The 16,217-nt window shown below is 41.9% G+C and overlaps 1 protein-coding gene and 1 pseudogene across 1 annotated transcript in view; both read left to right on the top strand.

Annotated features, from left to right (window-relative positions):
- The first annotated feature begins 1,525 nt into the window (after positions 1 to 1,525).
- On the top strand, positions 1,526 to 13,753 carry LOC115141821 (serine/threonine-protein kinase Nek8-like; annotated as a pseudogene).
- A 433-nt stretch (positions 13,754 to 14,186) lies between these two features.
- Positions 14,187 to 16,217, top strand: part of LOC115141822 (TNF receptor-associated factor 4-like) — a 48,621-nt gene continuing 46,590 nt past the window's right edge. Inside the window, exon 1 of the mRNA XM_029681048.2 lies at positions 14,187 to 14,500. Coding sequence (XP_029536908.1) covers positions 14,358 to 14,500 — 143 coding nt within the window. The 5' untranslated portion in view covers positions 14,187 to 14,357. The remainder of the gene's footprint in view (positions 14,501 to 16,217) is intronic.

The following is a 16,217-nucleotide window of genomic DNA, read 5'->3' on the forward strand; positions in this document are numbered from 1 at the left end:
ATGTTGGTTTGTGAGGTGTTTAAGTTCAGTTAGCCATTGTTCTGTAAATACCAGCTGAAAAGTACCAGTGGCCTGACTTTGGGCCTAAGTCAGAGCATGCCCGCATAGATGGAAACAGAAAAGTCCGAGCCCTTTGGGTAAAAAACACTGGGGTAAATCCTTAGTGGAAATGCGCTGTGATTGGCTTTCTTGTAGAGGCTAATGGAAGAAATACCTCTTTGTGTCTGTCCAAAGTAGGTGTTCCAATCCCAATATCATGTGGTGCGGCTGAATGGAATCTTAGTGCCTGGTTCAGTGCTCATTTGGCTGTATTGATTCTAGTCTGTGTCCCAAATGGCACCCTGTTCCCTATAAAGTACACTAACCCATAGGGTTCTGGTCAAAATTAGTGCAATATTCTAGAAAAAAGTGTGTAATTTGGGACGCAACCCTAGTGTCACAGAGAAAAAGTACAATGGAGTTTTTGAACAGCCAATGAAGTGAAAAATTGAAGGGTTCATTTATTTCTGAGGGTCGTTAGTGCATTTTAATAGACAAACACAAATAAGCCTGTTTCAGTGGAGGATGGGGAAGATTAATCCGAATGCACAGCTGGCGGAAACTAGATTACACACTGCCAGATTTACCACGGAAAACATGTGTAGTCAGTGCTTAATGTAGTGTGTGCATATTTCTCTTCATTTGATGTACAGAAAGAAGGCCTGTATAAAAATCAATGAAGAAATTTAAATGATAGCATTAAAATCAATGAATGCCACATAAAAGGTACTCAGTGAACGTCAACTGATTTCCCAGATGGAGTTCCAATGAGCAAAGGGTTGTTATGTTTGTACTTTAAGTCACGGGTGAGCTGATGGAAACAAACGTGACACATATTTCTCTGCCTGTTAATGAATGATGGTTTCTTTTGTTAACAGACTGACAAAGAAAGGTGTTTAGGCTGTAACAATGTTGTTGACTGAAATCAACAGAAACCCATCACTCCATGAACACACACATAAGAGCTAAACCAACTCAATAGAGCCCTCACTTCACTGCTGTGAATAGAGTCATACCACCATGAACACAGCGGATAAGAACACAGCGGATAAGAACACTGCACCTCTATCATGTAGACAAAGATGTAGGTAAACCACACATTGTCTGGGTCAGCAAGTCATCCTGATTATAGACCTGAACCACTAACGAGACAGGCACTGGCTGAGTTCTAAATGGCACCCCTTTCCCTACATACTGCACTGCTTTTGGGCTCCAGAGTGGCGCAGAGGTCTAAGGCACTGCATCTTAGTGCAAAGAGGCTATCACTACAGTCCCTGGTTAAAATCCAAGCTGTATCACATCAGGCTGTGATTGGGAGTCCCATAGTGCGGCGCACAATGGGCCCAGGTTTGGCCAGGGAAGGCCGTCATTGTAAATAAGAGTTTGTTCTTAACTGACTTGCCTAGTGAAATAAAGGTTCAGTTAAATAAATGTAAATTGACCAGAGATATGGCCCCTGGTCAGAAGTACAGTAGTACACTATGTACCATTTGAAATGTAACTACCCTCTCTAGTTTCCACATCTAGTAAACAATCTGCAGTGGGAAGTGGATGTTAGGTAATAACATATTTTGGATTTGATTCTGACTTCCACCCATTGATTCCTGGCACTTTTATGAGGTGTCTCTCATCTCATGAGATCTCATAAATGTGCTGATCTCTACAGATTGATTTACAACCAGTCAAGCAGTTTCAGTTGTTCTTATCTTCCCACTCAGGTACATACTACGTGATTTAATGTCCGTAGTTTCGGTGTGCACCCTACACTACACCTTCAGATAGTGCATTCCTGGACATTGACATCCATCCATCCAGTGACACACACACAAACACCCCCAGTGATAGCACACAACTCAAAACAAAATATGTCACCCAGCAGGTCAAATATGTCACCCAGCAGGTCCAGGTAGTGTGAAAGAGAGTGCACATTTCAGTTCAGCAAGGTCAACAAACAGTGTAAACAGACATTGATTACAATGATTTTCAGATCAGCATGTGGTGTTGGAAGATGTACCTGAGAATAAGCAGAAAATGTGCTGTGATGTGTAACCAGCGCATTTACAGACCTGACAAGGCCTTGTCAGTGAGACTACAATATGTTTGTTGTGGCCTGCATTAGAGCAGAGGCGGAAGCAGAAGGGACAGGAGCAAAGCTTGCCAGCTGCCTGCTTATCTCAGCCAAAGGGAAGGCGCTCCATAATTACATGCCGTCTAGACACTGTTATCTACAGCCCTACCTAGGAGAGAGATAATATGGGAATTAACACTCACTCACTCACACACACAACAGTATTTATGATGACAATGTCTAATTTAGTAAAATTATATGAAGGAGCATTCAAAAATAGCCTACAACAAAAAGCCTTTGTGTAACCACAAATAGCCCTAGACTCAGGCTCAAGGAAAACAGAAGAAGCTCGCTTTCAGACTTGCGTGCCTTTTGTCCCTAGTTGATCTCTGTAGGAGCAGAGGAAGTGTTACCTGGAGACGACTTTGGATGTTTTTTTACAGCCTAGTCTTTACAGAGATGGAGAAGTATGAGAAAATCAAAGTGGTCGGAAGAGGAGCTTTTGGGTAATCCGAAAGAATGTACTTTGAACTTCTTGATGAAACTACATGGCTAAGGCACATTACTCTTATTCATACTGTAATGAAACAGCAAGAAGCAGATCTCGAACCCTCGACCCCGAGGTGCGCTATCGACTGTACCGCAAAAGCATGCTCGAGCGGTAGAGTCGATTTCCGCGCTTAAAAGGCCAGGGTCGTTACACTACTCACTCCCTTCAAAGAGCGCGTCCTCGCGCTAGCTTGCGACTCTACGTCTTACAGGAACGCGCTCACTGGCCAAGTACACCTACTGTCGTGGATGCAAGGTCCGATCACTTCTGACACCAGTGTAATGAAACAGGCAGGGAGCAGGTCACAAACACTCGACCTTCTAGCCCGAGGTCCGGCGCGTTATCGACTGTGCCGCAAAAGCATGCTAGAGCGGCAGAGTCGATTTCCGCGCGTATAAACCCAGGGTCGTTACAATACTGTCAAACTTAAATCACGGAAAGCATGTACATTGGTTCATGCGCGCCCATCTTTAATTAAATGTCCCGCGCTCATAGAATTCGAATTATGCGCTCATTGTATTTCTATCCCTGCCCTAATCAATATTGTACAATACTAGTACATGACGAGTGCAAAGCTACTGTGTTATCTTTTTAGTCATAACTAACTGTGATGTGTAATGTTATTTGCCCATTATATAAATGGTCAAATTCTAGATCTAATGCCCACATGCATGAATGCATTCGTATTTATTACCCCATCTTCCTGGGGTCCAGCAAAATTAAGGCAGTTTATACAATTTTAATAACTTTACAATACATTCACAGATTTCACATATTACATAGCAATTTTCAATAACATCTTCCAAACACATGTGACAAATACAATTTGATTTGATTTAGCATCCATATCAGTAGCAATAATGTACAAGAGCATACAAGCAAGTAGGCCCACTGTAAGGGGATAGCCTACACCAAAACACACTTTCCCAACTCTTCACCACGCTACTCATTCTCCACCTTCCCATGCCATGTGTGACAGGATAGTGCACCTGTGTCGCCTGCGCAGTGACGGGGCCTTTGTGATCCTGAAGGAGATCCCAGTAGAGTAGATGTTCAGTGATGAACGCCTCAACGCCCAGAACGAGTGCCAGGTGCTAAAGCTGCTCAACCACCCCAACATCATAGAGTACTATGAGAACTTCCTGGAGGACAAGGCTCTGATGATCGCTATGGAATATGCACCAGGTACTGTCACATTACCCCCCCCCCCCCCCATAAGGTACATAGCTCACTGATCTCATGAAAGTCTGACACCTATGCTGTAACATAGGGTGCCATATGTTTTGCTTGTCAGATGTTCCCCATGAGGTCTCATCAGATGTCAGTCCCTGTTATAAAGCTTCAGAAGATATATGATAAAGGGCACCGCATTATGTTATAAAACTCGGTGGCCTGAGAGCCTGATCTATTCTACTGTAACTATTATTTCCCTGGTTTCTTACTGTAGGTGGAGCCCTAGCCGACTACATTCAGAAGCACTGTAACTCCTTGCTGGATGAGGACATCATCCTGTAGTTCTTAGTCCAGATCTTGCTGGCCCTGTACCATGTGCACAACAAATCCATCCTACACTGCAAGCTGAAGACCCAGAACATTCTGCTTGACAAGCATCAAATGATTGTCAAAATAGGCGATTTTGGAATCTCCAAAATACTTGTCAGCAAGAGCAAAGCCTACGCTGTGAGTGGACATGATCTAGTATTGGTCACCTGACTACATAGTAACAGCAAAATGCTTACGCTGATGATAAGCATAGTCATAGGCAGCACTGGCAGTAGAGTTTATCCTTTGTTTTATTTCCATTCAGGTGGTGGGGGTCCCATGCTGCATCTCTCCGGAGCTGTGTGATGGAAAGCCCTATAATCAGAAGAGTGATATCTGGGTGCTGGGCTGTGTTCTATATGAGCTAGCCAGCCTCGAGAGGTTTTGAGACTGCTGTACACATTTCTTTCAAATACACTTCGTACATTGCCATTACAAGTTCAGAAACTGTCCTTGCACAGGATCCAAAAGATCCAAAAATAGCATTGAAGTGAATCATATCTCACATTAGTTTTTGAAGCACGTATCTTTCCATCTTCATGTAAAATGTATTTAATTTGTTGGATGATGCATAAAGCTTACTGGTCCAAAAGTAAACCCATAAAGAAATCAAGGCATTAGTATTGTTTTAATATTTAATTCCTCTCCTTGGGCTTACACACTCTTCCTTCTTTTACAGAACCTACCTGCCCTAGTGTTGAAGATCATGAGCGGTACCTTTACCCCCATCTCAGACCGGTACAGTCCAGAACTCAGGAAGTTCATAATGAACATGCTCAACCTGGACCCATCCAAACGCCCACAGATCAATGAGATCATGGCCCACCCTGTTTGCATCAAACCCCTGCTCAACCGCTTCACTGATATAGGCAACGTCAAAATGTGCAGGTAGGGAATGCCACAAAAGTCTATCCCAAATGGCACACTATTCCCTATACAGTTCACTATATAGGGAATAGGATGCCATTTTGGACACAACCAAAGCCTCTAGCTTCTAGTCACCAGACTCATCGTAAAAACAACTATTTATCTCATGTATACATGCATTACCATTGATGGAAGTGTATGTATATAATATTCAAATACATTTTGATTTCTGGTCCATAATTGAGAAACCACTGTCCACTGTGCAGTCAGGAGGTCATGGTAAACCGGGAGGGCGAATGACCGGCACAAGGTCATTCAGAGGTCAGTGACATTCCTGCTACATCTATGATTGAACCGGTTCTGTAATAATTAACACCCTTTAGTATAATGTTTTGTCCTGTACTAGATGGACAGATGGGAACAGGAAAATTGCACTCCCTCCTGCTGTCATCAGTGTACACATGGGGCAGTGTCATCCCTGCGTCTGCCCATGCTCAACACAGAGGTGCTGTAGGTGGCCCTGGGACGCACACAGAAGATGGGCGTCACCAAGTCAGGCTGACTCATCACCTAGGAGGTCAGATTGGATTTCTTGATCCACATTTCCCTTCTCTGTCTGAATTAGCCTTGTCAACCTAGGTTTCATAGATAAATATTGCCCGTAACCATCTAAGCTACTAGCTGCCACTTTAATACCCTCAGATTATGCATTAGAATGGTTACAAGATGAAGGATTTGTTTTTAACGATATGAGAGTGTTATCTGGATAGTCTTTAGTATCAGCAGTATTCACACATTTCCTAACCACATCCTAATGGTACGGTGCCAGGCGATGTCAGTAGGAATTGGTGAGCCCACTCTGCCTGGTGCAGTAGAACAGATGCAGCTGCAGTTCAGCTCTCGCTTCCTGGAGGGACAGTCTGGAGTCACCATCAAGTCTGTGTCCTGTGGGGATCTCTTCACCACCTGTGTGACAGGTACAGGCCATAATAGCATCTCAACTGGCACCCTATTCCCTATATAGTGCACTAATTTTGACCAGGGTCAATAGGGCACTGGTCAAAAGTAGTGCACTAAGGGCCCATAGGGCTCTGGTCAAAGTAGTGCACTATATAGGAAATAGGGTGCCATTTGGGATGTACACCATCGCTTATTGTTTCCTGCTGGGGGGCACAGCATCTGTGTCAGGTCAGCCTCAGTAGGGGAACTATAGGAAATCAATATTTATTCACTGTGTGTTTTTGCTACCGCACACAGACACTGCAGTATATAGTACTATCATAAAGCACTGGAGCAGCATTGGAATGTAAGCTGCACTTGGAAGTGTGGATGTAATCACCTCTTTTACAGAACATTCATCAGTGTTTGTCCTCCCCTACAGAATGTAATCTCCACACTGCTGACCTGGCGTTTAGTAGGTATATTTTCTCTAACTGGGATACACCGTTAGTCACAGTCATAGTCTTGAGTGAGCTGTCATTAGTCCAATACCAAAAGCAGATAACACAGGATTAAAGTCCCAGCTCTATTTCCTGCTCATTTATCACCATTTATCACTGTGGTGGAGCAGATTAGTATTCCCTTGTTAGGGATTAAAACACACACTGTGCTATAGCCACACCCATCAGCTCATCGTACCTCCTCTTTTTATTTTCAATTTGCAGAACAAGGTGTTATTATGACGTTTGGAAGCGGAAGCAATGGCTGTCTCGGACATGGGGAATTTGAATGATGTAACACAGGTAAATGTCTATGATTTTGAGGTTCATTATAAACGTTGTCAGTCATTCTGGGGGAAAGCTTGATATTATTTCTCTATATGTATTTATGCCCAGCCCAAGATCGTGGAAGCCTTACTCGGATACGAGCTGGTCCAGGTGTCATGTGATGCTTCCCATGTGCTTGCTGTGACCAATGACAGAGAAATATTCTTCTGGGGAAGAGGTGACAATGGTAAATGAGCAAGTTTATTTTGGGGGTCGTCAATCACTCTCTGTCTTCTTTGATTATGTCAGCAGTGGCTGTGGGAGATCTTGGCATTCTAACAGAATGTTTTGCTTTCTGCACCCTCATGTTCCCTATCTGTTCCCCTCTGTGGCAGGTCGCCTGGGGCTGGGCATCCAGGACTCCCACAACTCTCCCCAGCAGGTGTGTGTGCCAGGGGAGTTTGAGGCCCACAGGGTGCTGTGTGGAGTGGATTGCTCCATGGTTATCAGCACCCATAACAGCATTCTGGCCTGTGGCAGCATCGGGTAAAGTTACCTTCTCTTATAGGCTACTTAGTAGAATATTTGAGTTCCAATTAACCAGTAAGCAAAATCCTCTAGTAGGATCAAGATATGAGCTACAATGCATGTAACAAACTAGTCCACATTTAAAATCAATTTCCTCTTCTGAACAGATGCTTGTTTTATAGCCTAAATATTGTGCATTCATTAGGATAAACATTCCCCTGGAATGTAGTAACAACAAAATGAACATATTCAGTCATTGCATGAAAGTGCTGTGAAATTGTACTGGCATTCCACAGAGGTTACTATTAATGCGATCAATCCTTTTCATTAACAACTCACTAAAGAGCAGCGCTCACGTTAAAGGTGAAACATGCCCTTTATTTCCATTGCACCACCCTGCTTGCTTAAGCACTGACATAGCTCTTCATTGACATGCTTTTTTGTGTTAAACTAATGCATGGGTTTATAGAGGTGGTGGATGCCATTTTCTTCTGGGCCAATATCCAGTGAGGCAGCATTCTCTTACGGTGACAAACACTCTCTCTGATAGTTAACCCATCTACCAGAAATCCTCATGGGCAGGAAACAGGGTTCTATTAGAGCGAGGGTTAGGAGAATTAGCACAGTGCTATCTGATCTGGGTTCAAATACTATTTGAAATACTTGATCTGTGCTTAATTGAGTTTGCGTGGTTTAATGGACCAATATAATATTTTCAAAACTGCTAACCTTGCCAATCTGTCACTACAGACAGGTTAAACCTTACAGTCATAGTATTTGAAAGATTTCAGATAGTATTTGAATCCAGGCCTGAGTGCTATAGCAGGGCATAGTGTGATGCTGAGTGGAGACAGCACTGCCCAGATACCTGTGGTTTACCTACTTCCTGCCCTCCCTAACTCTCTTACTCACTCTACTCCGTACTGAATATTTTCTCTGCCTTGAACACAGAACAAGAAACTCCCCCTCAATGAATTCTTACAGAACATGACACAGCATTTCCTCCTTACACTTTTGTAGTGTGAAATTGTAGAAAACACATTTCAGCTGATAAGGTCAACTGGATCTAGTTTACTTTTAAGATATCAATGTTTCCCTTTTGATACGATTCAAACATTATTTTTAATTAATTGACCAGAATAGTAGATTGATATTTTCTTCTAAGGCTGTGTTTACACAGGCAGTCCACTTCTGTTAGTTTTCCAATAATTGGGTTTGGACCAATCAGATCAGATCTTTTGCATGCCAATAATTGAGCAAAAGATCAGAATTTGGCTCCCCATTATCATTTACATTTAAGCCTATAAATGTGTTGCCATGAAAACAATTGCGACTCCTCTAAATGTGCTTGGTTAGGTACAACAACCTGCGGTTAGATAAGATCAACGCTGCAAAGGAGCCAGACCCCTGTGACCAGATTGAAGAAGTCCACTCGTTCAGTCTTGTCCAATCAGCACCGCTGAACGTGGACAAAGTTGTTTACATTTATATTGGAACAGCTCACTCTGTTGCTGTCAGAGGTTAAATTATATTGTGTCTTCACCTGACACGTCACCACGCAGTTCCTGAACCCATTGTAATTAGAAACCCAAAGTTCCTATAAGCTGCAAGGACGTGAAATCCCCCCCGTGTCATGCCTAAATAGTAAAACATCTAGATGTATTGTAATATATAGTATTATCTACTATAGGATGCTTGTGCTTCTATGTGTCTTTATTATAATAACAATATTCTTCACACATTTAATTCCCCTGTTCTGTATGTCCAGAGGAGGGTCAGTGTTTCACATTTGGTAGTAACCAGCATGGTCAGTTGGGCTGTAGCTCCCGTCGGACCAGTCGTGTGCCCTTCCTGGGCCTACAGGGCATCACCATGGCAGCCTGTGGGAAAGCCTTCACTCTAGCCATTGGATCAGGTGTGTAGGGGGCATTAACAATCAGGGAATATGCTTTAAGCGGACATTTTCAATTTATATAAAGTATTGGAGAAATGTGATGTCCTCAGTAAACTTTGGATGTTAGATAACGCACTTTATTAGAAGAGCTAATTGAACACTGTACCAATCGGTTTCTGTGCTTTCAGCAAATGCTTTAACATATATGTATTAGACATTTTCCAAAGGGTAGAAAGTTGTGGAGAATGCATGTCAGAATGTGTCAATGATCAGCATGACCTCCCATAGGGAGATTGCAGGCACAGTCACCTCATTGTTTAGGGCTGGCTTTGTTCAGCTCTGCTCTCCCAGGGATAGAGCCATTATGCTGGCATGGCAGGAGCAGGGAGGAGAAGAGAGGGCAGGTAAGACGAGGGAGAAGAGAGGGCTGTCTGTTAAGGATTGTGCAGATTCATGAATCCTGGGGTGTGCGCTGAAGAACGTAACTATTCTCTTCACTCTATCTTGGTGTAGAAGGGGAGGAGTATATCTGGAGAAAGGGGGCCCATGGCCGCCTCTGAAGAAAAGAGGTGGATTCTGGGATACCGAAAGCAGTGCAGCTCGACGAGAGCCACCCGTTCACTGTGACGGTGGCCTGTTGTCATGGCAACAGTCTGCTGGCAGTGAAACATAATATTTTTCCTATTACCTTTTTGTTAAACAAAAGTATGTGAAATTGCCAGTAGCACATACTGTTTGTGGTGAAATCAAACAGAAGGCAAAGGTGAAACTTGAGACAAGCTCCCTTAGATGATGCTGACAGAGATCCATGTTTTTTTCCTTGTAGAACAGAAGATCTGAAAGAGCCTATTTGTTAATAGCTTGATAATTAGCTAACCCCACCATGCAGATTTTCCTGTAGCTTTCTCACAGTCAGTTAATTCAAAAGTGACCACCAAGCCCCATGTTTGGCTTTTTGTGTCTCCATCGCCTCAGGGTCTGTAGTAACAGAGGCTCATTAACGTGGATGAGGCAATCAGTTGTGCCTTGCTCTCCACAAGCAATAAAATTAACAACAGGGGCCTGCCTCCCTGTCATGCTTAGCTCGTTAGGCATTGGGGAGATGAGCTGGGGTTAGCTCTGTTTATAAACCTGAATGTAACAAACCAGTGTCTCTGATAATAGGCATCCTCTGCCATCTCCACAAAACCAGGCAGAGGGTTGGTTAGGTTGAATGTCTGTATCCATTTACACCAGTAATCATTTACTCACATTTCACTATTTACCATACACAGTGCACATTTATAGTTATTGATTTCAGTTTGCTTGCATGCAGTGTATGGATCTTCATGTAATGTGAATATTTCCCCAACCTCAACAAGAGAATGTATTATCCAACCTGTGAGTAACGGTCCCTCTCATAAGGAAAAGCAAACAAGCTAGCAATTCCTCTGCTTTAAAAAAATGATGGTTTCGCAAATGGCACCCTATTCCCTTTGTAGGGCACTAATCACTAGTACTGCACTATATAGGGAATAGGGTGCCAAATGGGACGCACACAATATCTATTAAAATGCAACCCTCCCATTGAAAATATATACAGATTTAGGAAAGATTCAATTGAACATAAAATCTGATCAGTATGTAAGAGAGACGTCTCTAATTTTTGGAAGAGACCCAAGTTCCAGTCCTGTTCAAATGTAACTCGGACCTGGCTGCTTACCATGTGGTAGTGACCTGAAACGCCAACACAGTAGCCAGAGTGCCCTCACACAGGTCATTTCACCCACATTTGACTTCCATGGCTTTTGTTATTTTATCAGTATATGAGTAGTACATGAGTCCAGATACAGTATGACTAAATCCATGGTAGACAATGGCAGTGTGTGGGCATTCAAAACATTCTTGTGCCACCACACCTACTGCATTGTGAAGTAACCAAGAAGAAATGTGGGTGTATCTATAGCTAAAATACAAGAGGGAAATAATTCAATACCTGTCCTGAAACCTTTTCAAGACTCAGACCCCTTATTGCATGTAACTGTACACATGCATGCATTGGGTAAGATGGTATATTCTTGTCTGTCTTTAGTGCTAATATAAGTGATACGTTGATGGCTTCTCTGTTTACTCTTCTTTTTCTCAGCTTTGCTTGAGGAGCCCGTCCCCAGATGATACAGCTCTGTAAACCATTCCACCACCGTCCAGCCCCTCGTTAGCTGTCAGGAGAGAAACAGTGGCACATGGTGAAGGACTACTAGCCTCCTCTGAATAACCTCTTCCAGTGGCCTGTCCTTTACTAAGCCTTTAGAGGATCCCTGCACATCTTAAATCGTTTCAGTTGCTCTGTCTCAAGTCAGTTTGTATTAACTTTTAATGTTGTGTTTTTCATATAGTATTGTGTAAATGTTGGTACCTTATTAATGGCACAATTTATGGAACAAATGCAAATCATTCCATTTTAGAAGCTAAACTAAGCAAAAAAAGAAATGTCCCTTTTTCAGGACCCTGTCTTTCAAAGATAATTCGTAAAAATCCAAATAACTTCACAGATCTTCATTGTAAAGGGTTTAAACACTGTTTCCCATGCTTGTTCAGTGAACCATGAACAATTAATGAACATGCACCTGTGGAACGGTCATTAAGACACTAACAGTTTACAGACGGTAGGCAATTAAGGTCACAGTTATGAAAACTTAGGACAGTAAAAGAGGCCTTTCTACTGACTCTAAAAAACACCAAAAGAAAGATGCCCAGGGTCCCTGCTCATCTGCGTGAACGTGCCTTAGGCATGCTTTAAGGAGGCATGAGGACTGCAGATGTGGCCAGGGCAATAAATTGCAATGTCCGTACTGTGAGACGCCTAAGACAGCGCTACAGGGAGACAGGACAGACAGTTGACCGTCCTTGCAGTGGCACACCACGTGTAACAACACCTGCACAGGATGGGTACATCCGAAAATGACACCTGCGGGACAGGTACAGGATGGCAGTAACAACTGCCCGAGTTACACCAGGAACGCACAATCCCTCCATCTTGGGGGAAATGTCCTACAAGCCCTTAGTCGAGACTCTTTTTTTTGCCGAGTTTATTTAGCTTCCTAAGCTTGTGTAGCTAATATAATGCTCTACCAAAAGTATTGGAGTGAGATAGCAGGAGGAGGTCATTGGGGAGCTGTCGTGCAGTAAGGTTTTGTCTTCTCTCACTACCGAGGTTAGCATGATACAATACACAGTCCCAGGATGTCTAACTGGTTTGGTAGCTTTATTTACCCAGTATTTAGTTAGACAAAACAATGTTGAGGACTGCCACTACAGTGTGAGCCTACTAACTGACTCGTCAGTCAAATGAAGCAAACAAGTACGACACTTTAAATCTTGAGCACATTATCAGTGGCTCTCATTGTGCTTTTAGGATTAGTCCTCATCAATTGGATTAGTAACTTTTGTTTTCATTTACAATGACACGTGGTTTGTTTCGTGTCATAGTAAGGTACTTTTACACAACACATGAACAGTGAAAGTTTCTTTAAGGCTGACTAAAGGAGGCCACTGCTATAGTAAATGCAATTCTCAAGTGTTTTTCAAGATTTTTGATGTGGAAGGGTCACTAACAAAGCATGGCACAGGTATAAGAGACACATTAAGAGTCAATCTTGTCTCTTCAGCTGTGTGTGTCATAGGCATGAGTCCGTTTGATATGATGTGCTTAATTGTAACACTGGCTTCATCCCGAAGGGCACCCTATTCTCTACATAGTGCACTACTTATGAACGGAGCCATATAGGCCCTGGTCAAAAATAGTGCACTATATAGGGAAAAGGGTGCGATCACTGGCTTGATCTTACGTTGGAAAGCCTCCAAACAGGCTGAGATGGTGCAAAAAAGGTGGGTCACTGTCTAGTATAGAGATATTTACATGGTTATTAACGTCACGCCAGGGTAAGCCTACATAAAACACAGTCCTGATTTTAAGTGTTTCTAAAATCCCATATGGGAAAAATGAATGCTGGAAAAACGATTGCAACCATTTCCCTGTTTGACCGCTAGGTTGTATGGGTATTATGATTCATACTGTGGTACTATATGGTTGACAGGGTCTATGATTTAGTAATACTACAATGCTGTAGCAGATTTTCGCCAGTTATTTGAAGAAAGAGTATGTGCCTGTGTGATGATGTAATCCTGAAGCAACAAGGTTGGTGATGACAACCTATGGCTATTGAATATTTGTAAATGGACACAATTTTAAAGGTTTTAAAGACAAGTTATTGTCCTGTCATTCGAAACCACTTCCGACAATTATCGAAGTCATTGTTTCATATTGATGATCATATTTATCTGCAACCATGAATATCAGGCTCTTCTTTTTCAGTTTCACCACCAGAGGGCAGTTTTTCCTAATTAGTTATTAATGTGTCTACCTAGGGTCAATTCATCAATACATGTCATGTTTTCTGTGCAGACTTTAGGATGTCAAAACATTTCACTTTGTGATTGAACATTAGATACTGTATCTGTACCCTTTTTTAAGTGAACATGCTCCTTTCAAGCTATTTTATTAAAGTCACAATTTGCAGGTGAAAGCATACATTATTTCCATTCATTTTTAGATTATCATTCATTTAATAAAAAAGAGAGTTGAATTAAATAGCTGACAAATAAATCAAATCAAAGGAGGAGATATCATTGACCCATAGCATAGAAAAGCAGATAGGCTATGTTGAGTTCACTTTCGACTCCTCCCGCAAGAAAAATAGTAGGCGGGGGTATGTACCTAAACAGATGGGATGAGAGCATTGTCTTTAATCTGTCACTGTTACCTCTGCATAGAGACATGCGGACGATTTTCCTCCATTTATAGACCCAGATGAATATTGTCAGAAGAAGACTTCGCCAGGTTTTGATGCAATAACGTTTATACTTTCGAGGATTCCCTTTGTTTCCATGCACTCGGTCACCCGGTTGCTGGAGAGACAGCGGAGCTGAATCAGTCAATAATTTCGTCTCGCAAACCGATCTGTCGCTGGCTGGCGAAGGGGACATGAATATCTGAGAATCTCTCTGGTGACGGCCATCACAAGAGAGACATCGGTGGCATCATACCACAAATCGCATAGGTGGACCGGACACAGGGGCGAAGGGAGAGACATTAATCAGCAGTGTATTTCTACTCCTGCAGCAATGCCGGGGTTTGATTACAAGTTTCTGGAGAAACCGAAGAGACGGTTTCAATGTCCCTTATGCAGTAAAGCCATGCGAGATCCTGTTCAAGTTTCTACGTGTGGCCACCGATTTTGTGACACCTGTCTACAAGAATTTTTAAGGTAAGCTGTTGGTCTGTGTCTGTGTTTCTGTATGTCTTTCTGCGTGTGTCTGTCTCGCTCTCTCTCTCTCTCTGAATGTATATGTGTGTGTGTGTGTCATATTCCAGATTCAGAGCGATTAGCCTATTGGATTGTCATAATGATATTACATTGTAATGTGTTCTGTATACACAAAGCCTTAAGGGTAAGTCAACACCACTTCCTTTTACCTATAATATTGTTTCACCTGTGAGTGCAAAGACCTTACAAAGGAAGGACACACCTACAGGATATGTTTACATATATACTTTCCAATTGAAACTGAACATTAATGATTAGTTCCTAGAGTGTGAGACAAGACATGTAGCCTATACACAGAGAGAGAGAGGTCTAAAAGCAAGTTTTTTCAGTGTTCTTTAAACCAGTGGTTTTGAAAGTCTATGTCAAAAAATATATATATACAGTACATTCGAAAAGTATTCTAACCCATTGACTGTTTTCACATTTTGTTACATTACAGCCTTATTCTAAAATTGATCAAATAATTTTGAAGGCCAGCATCTCGGAGTCGCCCCTTCACTGTTGACATTGAGACTGGCGTTTCGCCTGTACTATTTAATGAAGCTGCGAGTTGAGGACTTGTGAGGAGTCTGTTTCTCAAACTAGACAGTCTAATGTACTTGTCCTCTTGCACAGTTGTGCACCGGGGCCTCCCGCTCCTCTTTCTATTCTGGTTAGGGCCAGTTTGCGCTGTTCTGTGAAGGGAGTAGTACACAGCGTTGTATGAGATCTTCAGCTTCTTGGAAATTTCTCGCATGGAATAGCCTTCATTTCTCAGAACAAGAATAGACTGACAAGTTTCAGAAGAAAGTACTTTGTTTCTGGCCATTTTGAGCCTGTAATCAAACCCACAAATGCTGATGCTCCAGATACTCAACGAGTCTTAAAGACTGTTTTATTGCTTCTTTAATCAGAACAACAGTTTTCAGCTGTGCTAACATAATTGCAAAAGGGTTTTCTAATGATCAATTAGCCTTTTAAAATTATAAACTTGGATTAGCTAACACAATGTGCCATTGGAACACAAGAGTGATGGTTGCTGATAATGGGCCTCTGTTCGCCTATGTAGATATTCCATTAAAAATCAGCCGTTTCCAGCTGCAATAGTCATTTACAACATTAACAATGTCTACACTGTATTTCTGATCAATTTGATGTTATTTTAATGGACCAAAAATGTGCTTTTCTTTCAAAAACAAGGACATTTCTAAGTGACACCAAACTTTTGAACGGTAGTGTGTGTATTTTTTATATATTTGGATATATATACACACTACCGTATATATACATAGACTTCGAGCGCCAGCTATTCTGAGGGAAACTTCGTAGGGAACCAGCTACTAGATGGTTCGATTAGTCTTATAAATATATATATTGGAACAGAAAATTAAGAGGACAGATTATTCTATGGGAAAATATACAAGCATTTAAAAAACTTAAGTGTTATTGGGTAAATGTATTTATTGGTTCCTTCTAATTTTGATAAGAGATACAAATGTAATGAGTTTAAGGTTATTTGTTCATGTAAAAATTGAAATGTACAGATTTTAAGGTTGTCATTATATTTGAGGTGGGGTCACAATAAATTATTGCGGGACAATAGTGGTGTATAAAAGGGGAAAGAAATGGGGTCCCCATTGAAAAAGTTTGAATACCACTGCCTTAAACCTTAAGGTAT

Source organism: Oncorhynchus nerka, linkage group LG14, assembly GCF_034236695.1.
Source record: "Oncorhynchus nerka isolate Pitt River linkage group LG14, Oner_Uvic_2.0, whole genome shotgun sequence".
Taxonomy (NCBI): domain Eukaryota; kingdom Metazoa; phylum Chordata; class Actinopteri; order Salmoniformes; family Salmonidae; genus Oncorhynchus; species Oncorhynchus nerka.